Genomic DNA, 14,242 nt, shown 5'->3' with positions numbered 1-14,242 from the left:
GGCAGACACTTAACGACTGAGCCACCCAGGCGCCCCAATAAATAAATAATCTTAAAAAAAAAATTAACCACTGCAGTAAGAAATACATTTTACATTACAACTGACACACAAACATATGCATATATGTATGTGAAACAAGAATTTCAGAAAACAATACTCACCGTTAGTAAGGTTTTATATGCTGGTATTTCCTATCCCATATTTTTTTCTACTTTATTAAAAAGCAAAAATACTTATAACTCACTAAATTGATTTCACAGCCCTCTAATGTAGCACATAAATTGAAAAACCCTGCCCTAGATGACACATTCATTTGCTCATGTTTTAGAATACTGGTAAAGGGGCGCCTGGGTGGCTCAGTCGTTAAGCGTCTGCCTTCGGCTCAGGTCATGATCCCAGGGTCCTGGGATCGAGTCCCACATCGGGCTCCCTGCTCGGCGGGAAGCCTGCTTCTCCCTCTCCCACTCCCCCTGCTTGTGTTCCCTCTTTCGCTGTGTTTCTCTCTGTCAAATAAATAAAATCTTAAAAAAAAAAAAAATTTAGAATACTGGTAAAAAAAAATGCATCACAGTGGCAACAGAATGTGGTATTTGAGAAGGAAATTAAGTATATTTGAATACATAAAACACAATGAACATATGTATATCAGAAAAATTATATAAAATGCCTAATTTCCTATCACCATAGGAACAACATACACATAGCAAATTAGTGTAGTATTTTATCACTGTCATAATAAATATTTGAGAATAAAATCTGGCATACCTAACTGTGACAGTCAACTGTGGCTTGGTATCCTAGAGGGTACATCACCCATACAATCTTCCTAAGCACCATTATTACCCCCATTTAAAGAAAACAAGTAACATCTGATAAAAGTGATCAGTAGCAATTTTTTTTTTAAATTTAGATTGTGAAAAAAATCATTACTTCTCCAGCATGGAAGAATTAAGAGAAAAATCACAAGAAATTGTTTTGGTAAGATAACTGAGAAAGAGTGTGGATTAAAAAACAAAAACAAAAACAAAAACAAAACCCTGACCTCATTTTAACTCCCTTAACCTTTTTCACTCTGGATGTAAGCCCAGTTTTAAATGGGACATGTTTTAGTGACTGATGATATGTCTCAGAAGGTTAACTATTCAGAACTAATTCTGTATAATTTTTAATATGCACCTAGTAAGTTATGATGAATCTCAGAAGAAACTGAGCGTAAGCATATCTAAAAATAATAAATAATAGCACTTTATTTATATACATCTTTAAAAAAAACTTTTTTTGTTCCGCTCCTTAGAAGTCAGATAAAAGAGCAAAATAGAAGAAAAAAAATGTGCTAAGGATAAACTAAGCTGAAACTCAAGACCTCAGCTTTGTACAGAGGCATATAAGAAGCAATCCTTTCAGAATGAGAAAGGTGGGATGCTTGAAATTTGAGATACTTTTTAGCAAGCCCTACCTAAAATCAATATTTTGAAAACCAGGAAGATTTACAACACAAACTAGAATAAAAATTTCTTGTACAATTAATAAATAGCTACAGTAAGGGAGATATAGTAGCTTATGCTTGAGTATGGACTCCAAGGAGCTCAAAATGCTCAAGTGATTCACTTTCATATCCTCCCACATTTTTCTAGAAGAACATGGCAAATTTATATCATCTCAGCTTTTACAAAGCTAGAGGTCAATATCAAAAAAGGTATATAGAAAAGGCATCTCTAAGTGTTACGCTCTTGTGTTTCAAGCACTGGCTTTATTCTTTTGATAGTTAAATGAAAACATCAGAATACAAAATAATAAAAGTATGCCCAAATTACAATAATGTACCAATATATGAATAACTTGTTAAAGTTGAGTTGTGCAACCAGCCATAGGATTTGGGGTAATTTACCATCTGTTTTTAAAATTGTTACACTAATTTTTTAATCAAACAAAGGGAAAAAAACAAGTAAAATCATAACTCTGGCCACGCCAGAGTCACAGAAGTACCCAATAATTATACTGGCAGGGATAAACTGCAGAGCTTCAGGTGCTCCTGAATGGGGAGAAGACTGCCACTTTGCCTGGTCAAATACAGGCACAAATGCGGTAGGCATGAGGGAGGTCAAATGACTGGCATAACTCCCACTCAACAGGAACTTTTCATTGTGAATGGTGGTAAACCCATCCAGACACATCATCTTCAGGGAGGAAGAAATGCTAGTAGGTGACTAAAGAATGGGATGCTGATCAAGCTCAAGGATATATCCTTTCTAGTCTTGGAAACCAAAGATCCTGGAATGACTGCACAACTGAAGACATAATGCTCTTGTGTAAACTTGCAATAAGATCTAATTCCTGAAGGCAATATGTGAATATTTTTCCCTTGCAATCTTAAAGATTAATCAGACGAATTCGCTTTCTCAGAGGGAAAAAAAAGATACTAAAACCAAAATCTAAACATAATTTAACAGAGTTATGGTATCTAGGACAGATTGGTACTACAAAAGAGGTCTACAAGGAAATTATGGTAGCTATTAAGCACATACCAGGTGCTTAGTAAGTAACTGAATGAATAATAGAAATATATAAGCATTAGGGTTTTAACAAGGAATTCCAAAAACTAAGCCACACTGATTGGTTTCTTTTTAAAGATTTAATTTATTTATTTGAGAGAGAGGGAGTAAGAGAAATAGTACAGGAAGAGGGGGGAAGGGCAGACGGAAAGGAAGAAGCAGACTCCCCACTGAGCAGGGAGCTAGATGAGGGGCTTGATCCCAGGACCCCAGGATCATGATCTGAGCCCAAGGCAGAAGCTTATGATCTGAGCCGAAGGCAGAAGCTTAACTGACTGAGCCACCCAAGGCGCCCCAACACACTGATGGTTTCTTATGCATACTGCTATGATAACTCCTTATGTGCTTTTAGTATTTTAGAATTTCAAGCATTCCAGTTTTCAGTTTATTCTAAATATCTTATTTTTGTATCAGGGACCCAACATGTTCTCTTAAAATATAGGATTACAAGGTTTCATTGTATTCTTTTTTAATAAGATATTTCAAGTGTATAAATATAGTTAATAATATTATATACACCCATGTGCCCACCATCCAGCTTAAGAAACAAAATACTGCAGCTATAACCAACTTAAGAAATAAAACACCACAGATAAAACACTACAGATATGACCATGATCCAGCTTAAAAAATAAAATACTACAGATATGACCAATAAAACACTGTGACCCCTCCCCCCAACATTCTCCTTCCCCAGAGGTAATAACTACCCTCAATTTCTTGTCTATCATTTTCATGCATGTTTTTAAAACTTTTACTACACCTTTATATATCCATAAACAATGGGAGCAGTGATTTCCTAAATTTGTTGGCATACGTATCTCTTAAGACTTTTGAAAACCATGTACCTATCTTGCACATTTAAGCTGACACTTAAATATAGCAAAGGATGTATTTTCCGGTTTATTGCATATTGGATGCATTCTCTAAGTACGTTTTTTGCCAAAGCCTTGGAGCTGCAGTTTAACTTATTCAATGTGGAAAATATAACCATATAACCTCATTGGCAAAGCCAGTCCTCATTGTCAAACCCAATCAGCCAAATGTGACTTACTCTCTGTCAGAAAAAGTCTAACTTAGTTTTTAAATTCAAATAAATGTATTATTATATGTCCCCATGACAACTTTCTCACTTGTGGATTTTAATTTTAAGAGAGATAAATGGATAGCTAGCTAGGTAGACAGAGAAACTATAAGGCATGGATCCCTGCCACGAGTTTGTCACCTGGCTGAAATAATGTGTTCCCCCTTCAGTAATTTTTACTGAAGCTTTCTCTGCTTTAGTCTCAAGAGACTCTCCCTCAGGAGAAATTCAGTCTCCGAGTCTCTGTTTGGTGCCCTGGAGATTTTTAAACCCCAAGGCAACGCACCAGAGTAAGATTTAGCATGGACGAGGGGTAAACTTTCCTTTTGAAAAGTGGGAGACAGATGACCATGAAAGACGTCAAAAAGGAGAACTGGCAGACCAGAAAGAGTTCTCAGGCAGATCATTTTTAGGAAAGACGACATATGGAAAGAGAGAATAGGGAAATTAATGTCTTTAAAGCGATCCATACCTGCATATCCCACTGAAAACCTTTGTGTTCTCAGCTGTAGAGGTATCCCAATTTGAAAGGCACTCATCAACAGCTGGGGTTGGCAAACCAGGATCTACCCACCACCTGTTTTGTGAATAAAGTTACAGGATCTACCCACCACCTGTTTTGCGAATAAAGTTACACTGCACACAACCACACTCGCTTGTTCACGTACTGCCTGCTGTAACTGCGTTCACACTACCACGGCCGAGTTAAATACGAGCAATGACACTGTGTCTCACAACGCCTGAAATAGTTACTTGCTGGTACTCTGGGGAACAACTTCGCTACCTCTCATCTATAGCACTGTTTTTTAAAATTCTTCTCTTTAAATCAAAATTACATATTCACATAATTTGTGCGGCCACATTGTTCTACAAAGCTTATTATGAAATATAGTTCTCTCTCCCCCCAAACAACTACTTTATATGCTTTCACTTGATGTCTCCGGTTATGGCACAGGCCAAACAAGGGAGCCACGAAAATGAAAATGTTTGACAGCTATAAAGGAGACTCTGCTCCTGATCCCTCCTCAATATCTAAATAACATTCGTATGTTATCACTTCTTTATTTTTCAAATTTAAGCACTGTATATTAACTTACTATTGAAAATGAGGATTTACCTCATCCTTCTTGAGGCTTAATACTCTCAATATAGTGGTATATCAATATTCAATATTTATATGATTATGAATACACACTATAACAAGTAAGTTATCTAGTATACCAGGATTATTTTTCTTTTTCCTACCTAAGCTTTGTTTTCCTTAGAAATAATAAGTAAATTCTGTGTATTTTCCAGGTATTGGAATTATACTATCTATAATTCAACCTCACTTGTTAAGTTCAGTAAGTATATGTTCATTCAATCACTCCTATTTTCAGATTGGTACCTCTTCCCTCAAATTTGTCTGGATATTGTTTTTCCTTTTCCATATATAAACTCCCAGTTCTCAGTTGGGTAGAGAAGTTGCTGGGTTTTCAAACTTTCACAAAGAGAATTTAACAGCATCCTTCTTTTTTCTTCAGGAGACTTAACCCTGAGATCGTACTATTATTTAATATATGGTTCATGTTCAAACTCTACTAATTACCCCAATACTGTCCTTATTTATAGCTAAGTTCGCCCCCCTAATCCAGGGTCACAAATTACATTTAGTTGCCATGTTGATTAGTCTTTCTTTGTTGTTCATAACACTGACATGACCTGAAATGTGTTCCAATTTAGGTTTTCCAGTTCTTTCCTCATGATTAGATAAAGATCATGCATTTTAAGAAATACAACGTAAGTATTGTCTGATTCTCAGTGCATTACACAAGGGGCACACAATGATGTCAAGTTGTTCTACTTGGTACAACTTTTGACCACTTGGTTAAGGTGGTATCCACTAGATTTATCTACTATAAACGTACCTTTTTTCCCCCTTTGTAATTAGTAAGTATTCTGTAAGGAGGTAACTTGAGCTCACGTAAATATCCTGTTTCCCAACAAAATCTGTCCCAATGGCTTTAGTACACACTAATGATTTTTCCTGAGTAAGCTATTACAATGATCACTGAAAAATGGTGATTTTTTGCAATTCTACCATTTTGCCTACAATTTATTGGTTAGCATCTAATTGCTTCTTAAACAGATTTTCAACCGGGTTATTGTTTTTAGCACCAGCCTCAACTCCACTTTTAGGATTTCCTGGCACTGCCAATTACTGAGCATTCGGGGGTTCTGTGATGTAAACGGGGTTGCTTCGGGGCTTTTTTCTCTGCCAGATTAGAAGACATTCTCAATTTTCCTAAATTTGTTACCACCTGTTCATCTGCTTTCCAGCTTCCAAAACAATGTTGCTGTTTTTTCCTCTTCAATTTCTTTGACCTTGTAGGTTTATGCTTTTTAAAATAAATCCCTTTGCTGTTGTTTTCATTAGGCTTGAAAAGATAAAGTAAATTCATAGCTTAACTTGCTAATTTTGCTTGAAGGTCCGTTAATCTTTCCTTGCTTTCAAACTTTATAGAAATGGTATCCTACTGTATGAAATCTTCTGTAACTTCTCTTTTTGCTTGACATCATGTTTCTGAGATTTAGCCCCACTGATACACCCAGCTCTAGGTCATTCATCTTTAATGAATGATGTTTTTGTTTTTGTTTTTTTAAAGATTTTATTTATTTATTTGACAGAGAGAGACACAGCGAGAGAGGGAACACAAGCAGGGGGAGTGGAAGAGGGAGAAGCAGGCTTCCCGCAGAGCAGGGAGCCCGATGCGGGACTCGATCCCAGGACCCTGGGATCATGACCTGAGCTGAAGGCAGTCGTTTAACCAACTGAGCCACCCAGGCGCCCTTTAATGAATGATGTTGTAACCCAGCATACAAGCATGCTGCAATTTTCTCACCCATTTCCACTGTATAACCAGAAATGATAGTGTGAGGTTTGAAGTACGGGTCTGTTTTTCCACAAGAACCTACACTCTATCTTTGCAATTTAAGGTATCAGGAAAGTGAGGTTACATATGCAAAAATGTCCATTTTAAGACATTTCAATTCTGTAACTTATAAAACGAACACAATAATACTGGGCACTGAGAACTCAATCAGTAAGTGTCAGTTACTTGGAGACAATGGTAAAATGGACCTCAAGATTTCAGAAATAAGATTCCTTGCTGAAAGTTAAACTGTAAGATCAACACAATATAGGCCAGAGCAGAGATGTGAAAAGAATAAATGAAAGAATATAGCTGCAGGGCCAGCAACATTTGATCATAATATAACCACTGTAAGAGCCAAATCAATAATATGTCAGTCAGAACGGGGAAGCAAAGAAAAAAAGACAATCACAGAGGCAAACACTGGCAATCCATACAGTGTGTCCCTGAAAGCCTCAACCAGCATGTAGCAATTTTTCCTATTCCAAATCATAAGGTTATTCCTAGGATAGAGACAGATGTTGGTAACTGTGGCCAATTCTATCTAAATATTTCCATTCCTATGGGTCAGATTATCCCTATTTTGAGATGCACACAATAGGCAATTTTAGGCCTGATGCAATTAAACATTTATTTTACTTAACGCCCCATATCCTAAAGACATACTCACCAGGTAACCTACTGTTTTTCTCCTGTGCCAACTGAATTACTATTGTAAATTAATATACTGAAATTCTGGCTACTATTTCAAACTCACATGTCTTTTAGGAATTGTGATATCTTTTAGAGCCAAATCACCTTGGACATGGACAAAAATGAGTTTGGAGCTTTCAGCTCAGATCTTAGAACACAGTCAAGTAAACAAGTTACTGTGAAGTATTATCCTACGCTACCCCAACCTTTTGTTTGACTACAGCATCACCATCTCCAACTCCATTTTCTACTGGTTTATAGAATTTCCTCTTCCTTTTTCATGGAGCATATGTATTAAAAATGAAGCAGGTGAGGTCCATTATTACAGCTTTCTTCTACTGTCTGTAAACCTCTTCCTGAGTCATGTATTTTGTCAATACTTGGCAATACATCTATTTACTTTTTAAAATGGAAAACTTTATTTTGTTTCCTACTGTTTTGTCAGTCTGAAAGGAGAAGCAATATTTAAAAATATTTGCTATATGTGATTTCTAATGGAATAGAGTCACTGTTAGGAAAAGTCTACCTCATTAATTTTGTGACATGTTAATTCAACTGGTACCACACTGATGAACAGGTGCTGTACTACATTGGCAACCTGCAGCAAAATGTGGATTTCTAGGACAGCAGGACAGGCAATGCTCACCTTCAAAATATGTTCAGTTTAACAGGGTCATTTTATAATTGGCTGTCAGGAATTCAAACTCTGTCATGGAAACCATGTAATATACTGACATGCCACTGAGATTTCCAATTCTGTTGACAAAAGCCTATCTAATAATGAATCAGGCTCTGTGTTAGGTGTCTGTGACCTACAAATGAATGAGACATAATCCTTGTGCCATACAGCTTTACAATATAGTCAGAAAGACAAATGAACAAAACAAAGAGTGGGAATACTGAACTCAAAGGGCTATACAGCTGTACAAGGCATATAGTTATATCCAGAAAGGAGTGATTAACTCTATGAGATAAAAAGTTGAGGAAAGCATCAAAGAATTTTAAAGGGAATTAAGCATGAGCAGAAGTGTGCCAGCTGATGAGAGAGGGGAAAGAGAGTAAACCTGAGAGACCGTAAGAAGTTCCTCGGAGAGGACAGTGGGTGTACCCAGTGTAAGGAGGAAAGTAAGAAAACTGGGCTGGGCACATATCAGGAGGCCTTGCATGGTCTGCCAAGCAATGAAACCTTCTTTTGGCTAGAGCTTCCCAAGAAGTGTGCCTAAAAATCTATTCCTTCATGCCTTCAAAGAGGCCAGGAGAAAAAATGTGGGGTCATAGGTTAGGTGTGTGTTTGATTTTATAACAAAGAGTCAGTTTTTGAAAATGGTTGTATTACTTTCACAACAACCAGCACTGCGTGAAAGTTATGGTTGCTTTAGTTATAGCTGTTGTTAATCTCTTGAATTTTCACTCTTTTCATGGGTGTGCAGTACAGTGGCATCTCATTGTGGTTTCCCTGATAACTAGAGATGGTGAGTATCTTTTCACATGCTGAGTGATCATTCTTGTATCTTATGAAGTGACTGTTCAAGGTTTTTATCCCATTTTTATTAGTTTTGTCTTTTTTTCTTTTAAATCATTGAGTTGAGGTGTTCTTTATTTAGTGTGGATACGAGTCCTTTGTCAAATACATGGATTGTGATTATTTTCTCCTAGTTTATTGCTTTCCTAATGTTCTCTTTGGATAAGCTTAGTTTTTAATTTTGATTAAGTTTAATTCATCAATGTTTCTCCCTTCTGGATAGTGCTTTCGATGTCCTGCCTACCTCAAAGTTGTGAAGATACTCCACTATGTTTTCTTCTAGAAGCATTATAAGTTTTAGCCTTTATGTTTAGTCTCTGCTCCATCTTGCATTAGTACTGGTACATGATGTCAGGTAGGGATCAAGGTTTATTTTTTTCCCACATGGATATTAAGTTATTCTAGCATCTTTTGTTAAAAAGACTTTCCAATTGTAATTGTGTTCCTTCGGTGCTACTGTCAAAAGCCCATTGGCTGTATAGTGTCTACTTCTGGATCCTCTATTCTTTTCCATTCACTTATTTATATATGCCAATGCCAGTACCACACTGTCTTGATTACTATGTAATTACTATAGAGTAAATCTTAATGCCAGACAGTATATGTCCTCTAATTTTTGTCTCCTTTTTCATGATTGCTTTCAGATACTTTAGGGCCTTTGCATTTTCAAATACATTTTAGAATTCATATACATTTTGATTTTGACAAGTCTGATGGGATTTTAATTGGATTTTTATTTGACTGACTCTCTACATCAGTGGTTCACAAAGTATGGATCAGTAGCATCAGCATCACCAAGGAACTTGTTATAAATGAAAATATTCAGGCCTTCCCCTTGACCTAGTGGATCAAAAACTCTAGGGCTGGGACCCTGCAATCTGTGTTTTAACAAGCCTTCCTGGTGATTCTGATGCATGATAAAGTGTAAGACTTGCTGCTGCAGATCAATTTGGAAGAATTAACATCTCAGCAATATTAAATATTCCTATCCACGAACAGATATTTCTCTCCATTAATTTAGGTCTTCTTCAATTTCTCTCACCAGCATTCTGTAGTTTTAAGTGTACATGTCTTGCATATATTTTGCTTAATTTATATCAGGCTGTTTTATGTTCTGATGCTACTGTAAATGACATTTTAAGCATTACTGGCTAGCCTTTAACCATAGTGTAAAGGTGAAAGGGAAAAAAGGCTCTTTGGGGTGGGAGTTCACTAAGAGACTTGAAAAAAAGTAGAGAGCTTGAATGATTGGTAACATCTTGAAAACTAACTAGTTTTAACAGGCATGCAAGATAAGGAGGTTGTTTCCAATGAATTGATATAGGCATTAAGCAAAAGCAACTGTGAAGATCACAAAAAGAGGGACAACCAGATGTGCTCTCCCATAGTCTTGTCAAAATTTTCTACAATCTTTACAAAAAGTTCAAAACATGAGTATCCAGCCTCTGGATCCAGCTGCTAAATTGAAAGACAGAAGACAGAGTAACGTGTTGAACTACATGAAGAACATAAGATCGAAAAAATCTAAACTGTGGCAAGCTCTACAGGTCAAATGGGCTAGGTTTTTCAACAGACAAATTTAGAAGAAAATAAAAGGGATGGAGGAGAACCACAAAGAATGACAGATATTTAAATCAAATGTGAAGTTTTTACAAAATGGACAACTCTAAACTAAAATGTACATCTGGGTGGTCAAATTAGTTAAAACTGTGAGAAAATGATTATTGTAAAAGTCAAGTTCAGGGTTTCTTTTGGGGGAGGTTGTACTGAGACAGGGCATATGATTCTGGAGTAGCTGACAAAGTTCTGTTTCTGACCTGTGTGGAATTCACCTTATAATAACCCATTAAGCTGTACATTTAATTCTTGTGGTTTTCTGTATACTTGTCTTATTTTACATTAAATATAGGTTTTATTCTCTTAATATGACACATACAGAATCTGGAATTTAAGAATTTACAAGTTTTAGTGGTAGAATGGTGTTTGGTGATAAGAACCAAGTTGTGGCTATGGAAGCGGTTGTTCAATTGAGGTAGGGATATTAGTATGGATGAAGTAAAAACAAACAAACAAAACGGAACAGCTAAGACTCGGGAAGCACTGAAGGAGAAGTCTATAAGTTTGGTTCTCATCTCCACCATCAGTGTGGGGAGTGGCCTGGAAGTTGGCAGAGACAAAAATTATAAACAGGTGGAGAAAAATATACTTAGATTGCCGAGTTACTACTCTCCCCTGGCCCCATAAAATTTAAGAATATTTTTGGAAGTGACTAGGGAAAGAAAGGGGCAGTTGAACCCACTTTCTTTCTGTGGGTTGTGGTAAAATGAGCATGAAGAGGCTCACTATCTTTCAGACACAGGCAGATTTCAGTTGCGGCTTTGTGGTAGAGAAAGTTCCTAAGAAAATATTAAAGGTGAAGGGTAATTTGCTAACAAAGAAAGAGAAATTCCTGAAACACGATGGAAAAGAAAAGATCAGGAGGGAGGAAAAGGGTGTGTGTGTGTGTTGGGAAGGTACAGAAGAGCATAAAGAAGGATGAGATTGATAGAACTTTAGAAAAGAGGCAAGGGAAGGCTCCTTTTCATATATTCAAGAATGTGAGCACCATGGATGGAATAGCTTGGTCTTATTGTTCTAATTGGAGCTTGTGTGAAAAACCTGAAATTTACAGGGTGGTGTCTTAGGCCTAATTGTTGCAGTTTTCTCCATCTAATCACTTTGTGTATCAACGTTTCCATTGAAGAAGGCTTTTAAAGTTCTAAGGATAGAAGAAACATCTTTAGTTCTGAGAACAGGAGCTCTTACTATGGTTAAGAGAAGGGTTCTCAGGAGGGCTCCTCGATGATTCCTACCATTGTAAACCACTGGGGATGCCTCTGAATCTTGGATCACAATGACTTTTCTTCCTTTTTATTCCAAGATTCACTGATATTAGAAGGATTTGACAAGAGTAGGGCAGGGCCATAGTGGAAACAACATACAAAGCTAGAAATGGGTTTAGAGATGCACTCATTCAGACTCTGGCCTGACAAACATTGTTGGGCTAGTACAGGAGAAATGGAGCATAAGTATGTCAATTTATGGGTCATCATGAATTCTACCTCTCAACAAGTGGGGCCTGAGTGTTGGAGCCCATTTCTCTTGTTATCAGGGTTGTAGTAGTGATGGGAGAGGGGAGAGAAAACAGAAAGGAAGTCCTAAATAGAAGAAAAGGAACAGGTAGTACACTAATGAATTTGGGAATTCTCCTCTTATGAAATACATTTATGAAGTATTTTTAGAACACTTTATGTTATTGTTTTAAAATAAAAATTATGAAATGTTTTAAAAATATGTACATCATAGCATTGCTATACTTTTTATTCTGCATACTATCAAAACTATGTTTTTAAAGTTTAAAATAAAAATTCAACTATTAATCTGTTTCGTGTTACATGCTAATTGTATATTTTAAAGTTTCTTAAGATACTTGATAGAGTTAAATGTGTACAAAATTATAAAAGTTTACATTTGCTATAAAGTTAAGGGCATAATAAGCAGAGCATGATTTGGACAGGACCATGAGATTCAGTGTTTCTCAGACTTTTCCACCAAGCACCCATATCAGAAAATAGCTCCCAGGAACCAGGCGAAATGTCCTGATGCAAACTGCTCTAAGTCTAAACTTTCTAAAATGTATTTTTGTTTTGTATTGCATTTTTCTTATTTCATTTAAAAATTCACATGAATTTCATGTTACATTCCATAACTTGTGCATTTATTTTATTATAAAGACATTTTAAATTGTTTTCTGTGGAGTAAAATTAACACTCTGGGAAGATGCATAATATTTATTCTGAGGCTTTATATAAACTCCTAATTGAGAAACACAGCATTATAAAAACATGCTATTTGAATATTTTCATTGTGTATTCTTACCTCCATTGTAGGTGGAGTCTTTCTTGTTTTTCTAATCCAAGCTAGAAAGAAAAATGATACTTAAATGTAAGTTTTTGATAATTTGCACACTTTATTCATTCATGCATAAAACAATTATTTTTTTTTTAAAGATTTTTATTTATTTATTTGACAGAGAGAGAGATAGCGAGAGCAGGAACACAAGCAGGGGGAGTGGGAGAGGGAGAAGCAGGCTTCCTGCCGAGCAGGGAGCCCGATGTGGGACTCGATCCCAGGACCCTGGGATCATGACCTGAGCCGAAGGCAGACGCTTAACAACTGAGCCACGCAGGCGCCCAAAAACAATTATTTATTAGCACCTGTTACATATTGTTTTAGGCACTGGGCATACAAGAAGGAAGTAAACATGAATTTCCTCCTCTCCTGCAGCATTTATACTTGTGAAGGGGAACAGAAAATAAACACACAAACATACGATGTCAGGTCGTGATCTGTGTCATAAAAAAATACAACAGCATAGGGAGTTTATTAAGGAGGGAACAGTCCACATCTAAAATCAGGCCTCAAAATCATCTGAACTCAACTGAGTGCCTGATGCTTTATAGCAATAGGAAGGAAGTAGGGCAGGTGCCTCTAGGGAAATGTATCAGAATCACATGGAAGACATATAGTACATCGTTTAGGAGAGTAGAATCAGATATTCTGGGTTCAAATCCCAGCTTCATCACTTACTAACTGTGTCACCTGGGGGAAGCTATTTAATTTTCTAAAAGTCAGATTTCCTATCTGTAAAATATAGACTATAGTAGTATCTACATTTTAGAGTTGTTGTGAAAGTTATATGAAATGATATCTATAAATTCTTAGGTCAGAATGTGGCATACAGTAAGCATTAAGTCTAAGTTAATACTATCATTATCACTATTATTCCATAAACCTATTTTTTTATAACAGACTCAATAAAAAAACTAAGATCAATAATATCTGCTTGGCCTATGGGGATATATAGAAAACTGTGAGTAAATATACTTTAGGAATTTGGTCTTTAAAAAGTAGAAAACTGTTTGATCACTTTAGTTGATTTAGTTTTCATTACAAAATTGTGAGATATCCTAATTTAATAGAGAAATTAAATAACTTTCTCAAATTTATACATTAGGTGGTAATGGTGGCATCTGAGTCCAGATTTGACCCTGTCTCTAGCTCCAAAAGCTATCCATGTTCTACTAGGCAGTCTCTCAAATTTCACTAAGCAACAAGCAAAGAACATAAAACTAGAAGAGGAATAGGTCATAACTGTAATTACATGCAGGAAAATAAGGATTAGTGACCCCATTTTACAGAGGTTCAGAAAGATTAAGCAATCTGCCTAAATTCATATAATTAGTAACAGCCTGGGAATCAACCCCTTGTTTGACTGGCTCTAAAACCTGAGCTCCGTCTGCTAACCAGCTCCCTTTTCTTCAGACCAGCTCCACCAGCCAGCCTTCTGTCATTCAAATCATAGCACCAGGAACTGTCCTCATGACAAGTCCAGTACTGAATGGCTATTGGGGTACAGACAGCAACATTCAACTGCAGG

General features: G+C 36.4%; 1 protein-coding gene across 1 annotated transcript in view; it reads right to left on the bottom strand.

The window, feature by feature from the left end:
- Positions 1 to 14,242, bottom strand: part of NDUFAF2 (NADH:ubiquinone oxidoreductase complex assembly factor 2) — a 148,252-nt gene that overhangs the window by 31,852 nt on the left and 102,158 nt on the right. The window contains exon 3 of the mRNA XM_035014492.1: positions 12,682 to 12,722. Coding sequence (XP_034870383.1) covers positions 12,682 to 12,722 — 41 coding nt within the window. The remainder of the gene's footprint in view (positions 1 to 12,681; positions 12,723 to 14,242) is intronic.

This window comes from Mirounga leonina, unplaced genomic scaffold (assembly GCF_011800145.1).
Source record: "Mirounga leonina isolate KUSES-001 unplaced genomic scaffold, KU_Mleo_1.0 Mir_168, whole genome shotgun sequence".
Taxonomy (NCBI): domain Eukaryota; kingdom Metazoa; phylum Chordata; class Mammalia; order Carnivora; family Phocidae; genus Mirounga; species Mirounga leonina.
Note: the sequence above shows the minus strand (reverse complement) of the source record. Positions and strands in the feature narration are given on the sequence as shown.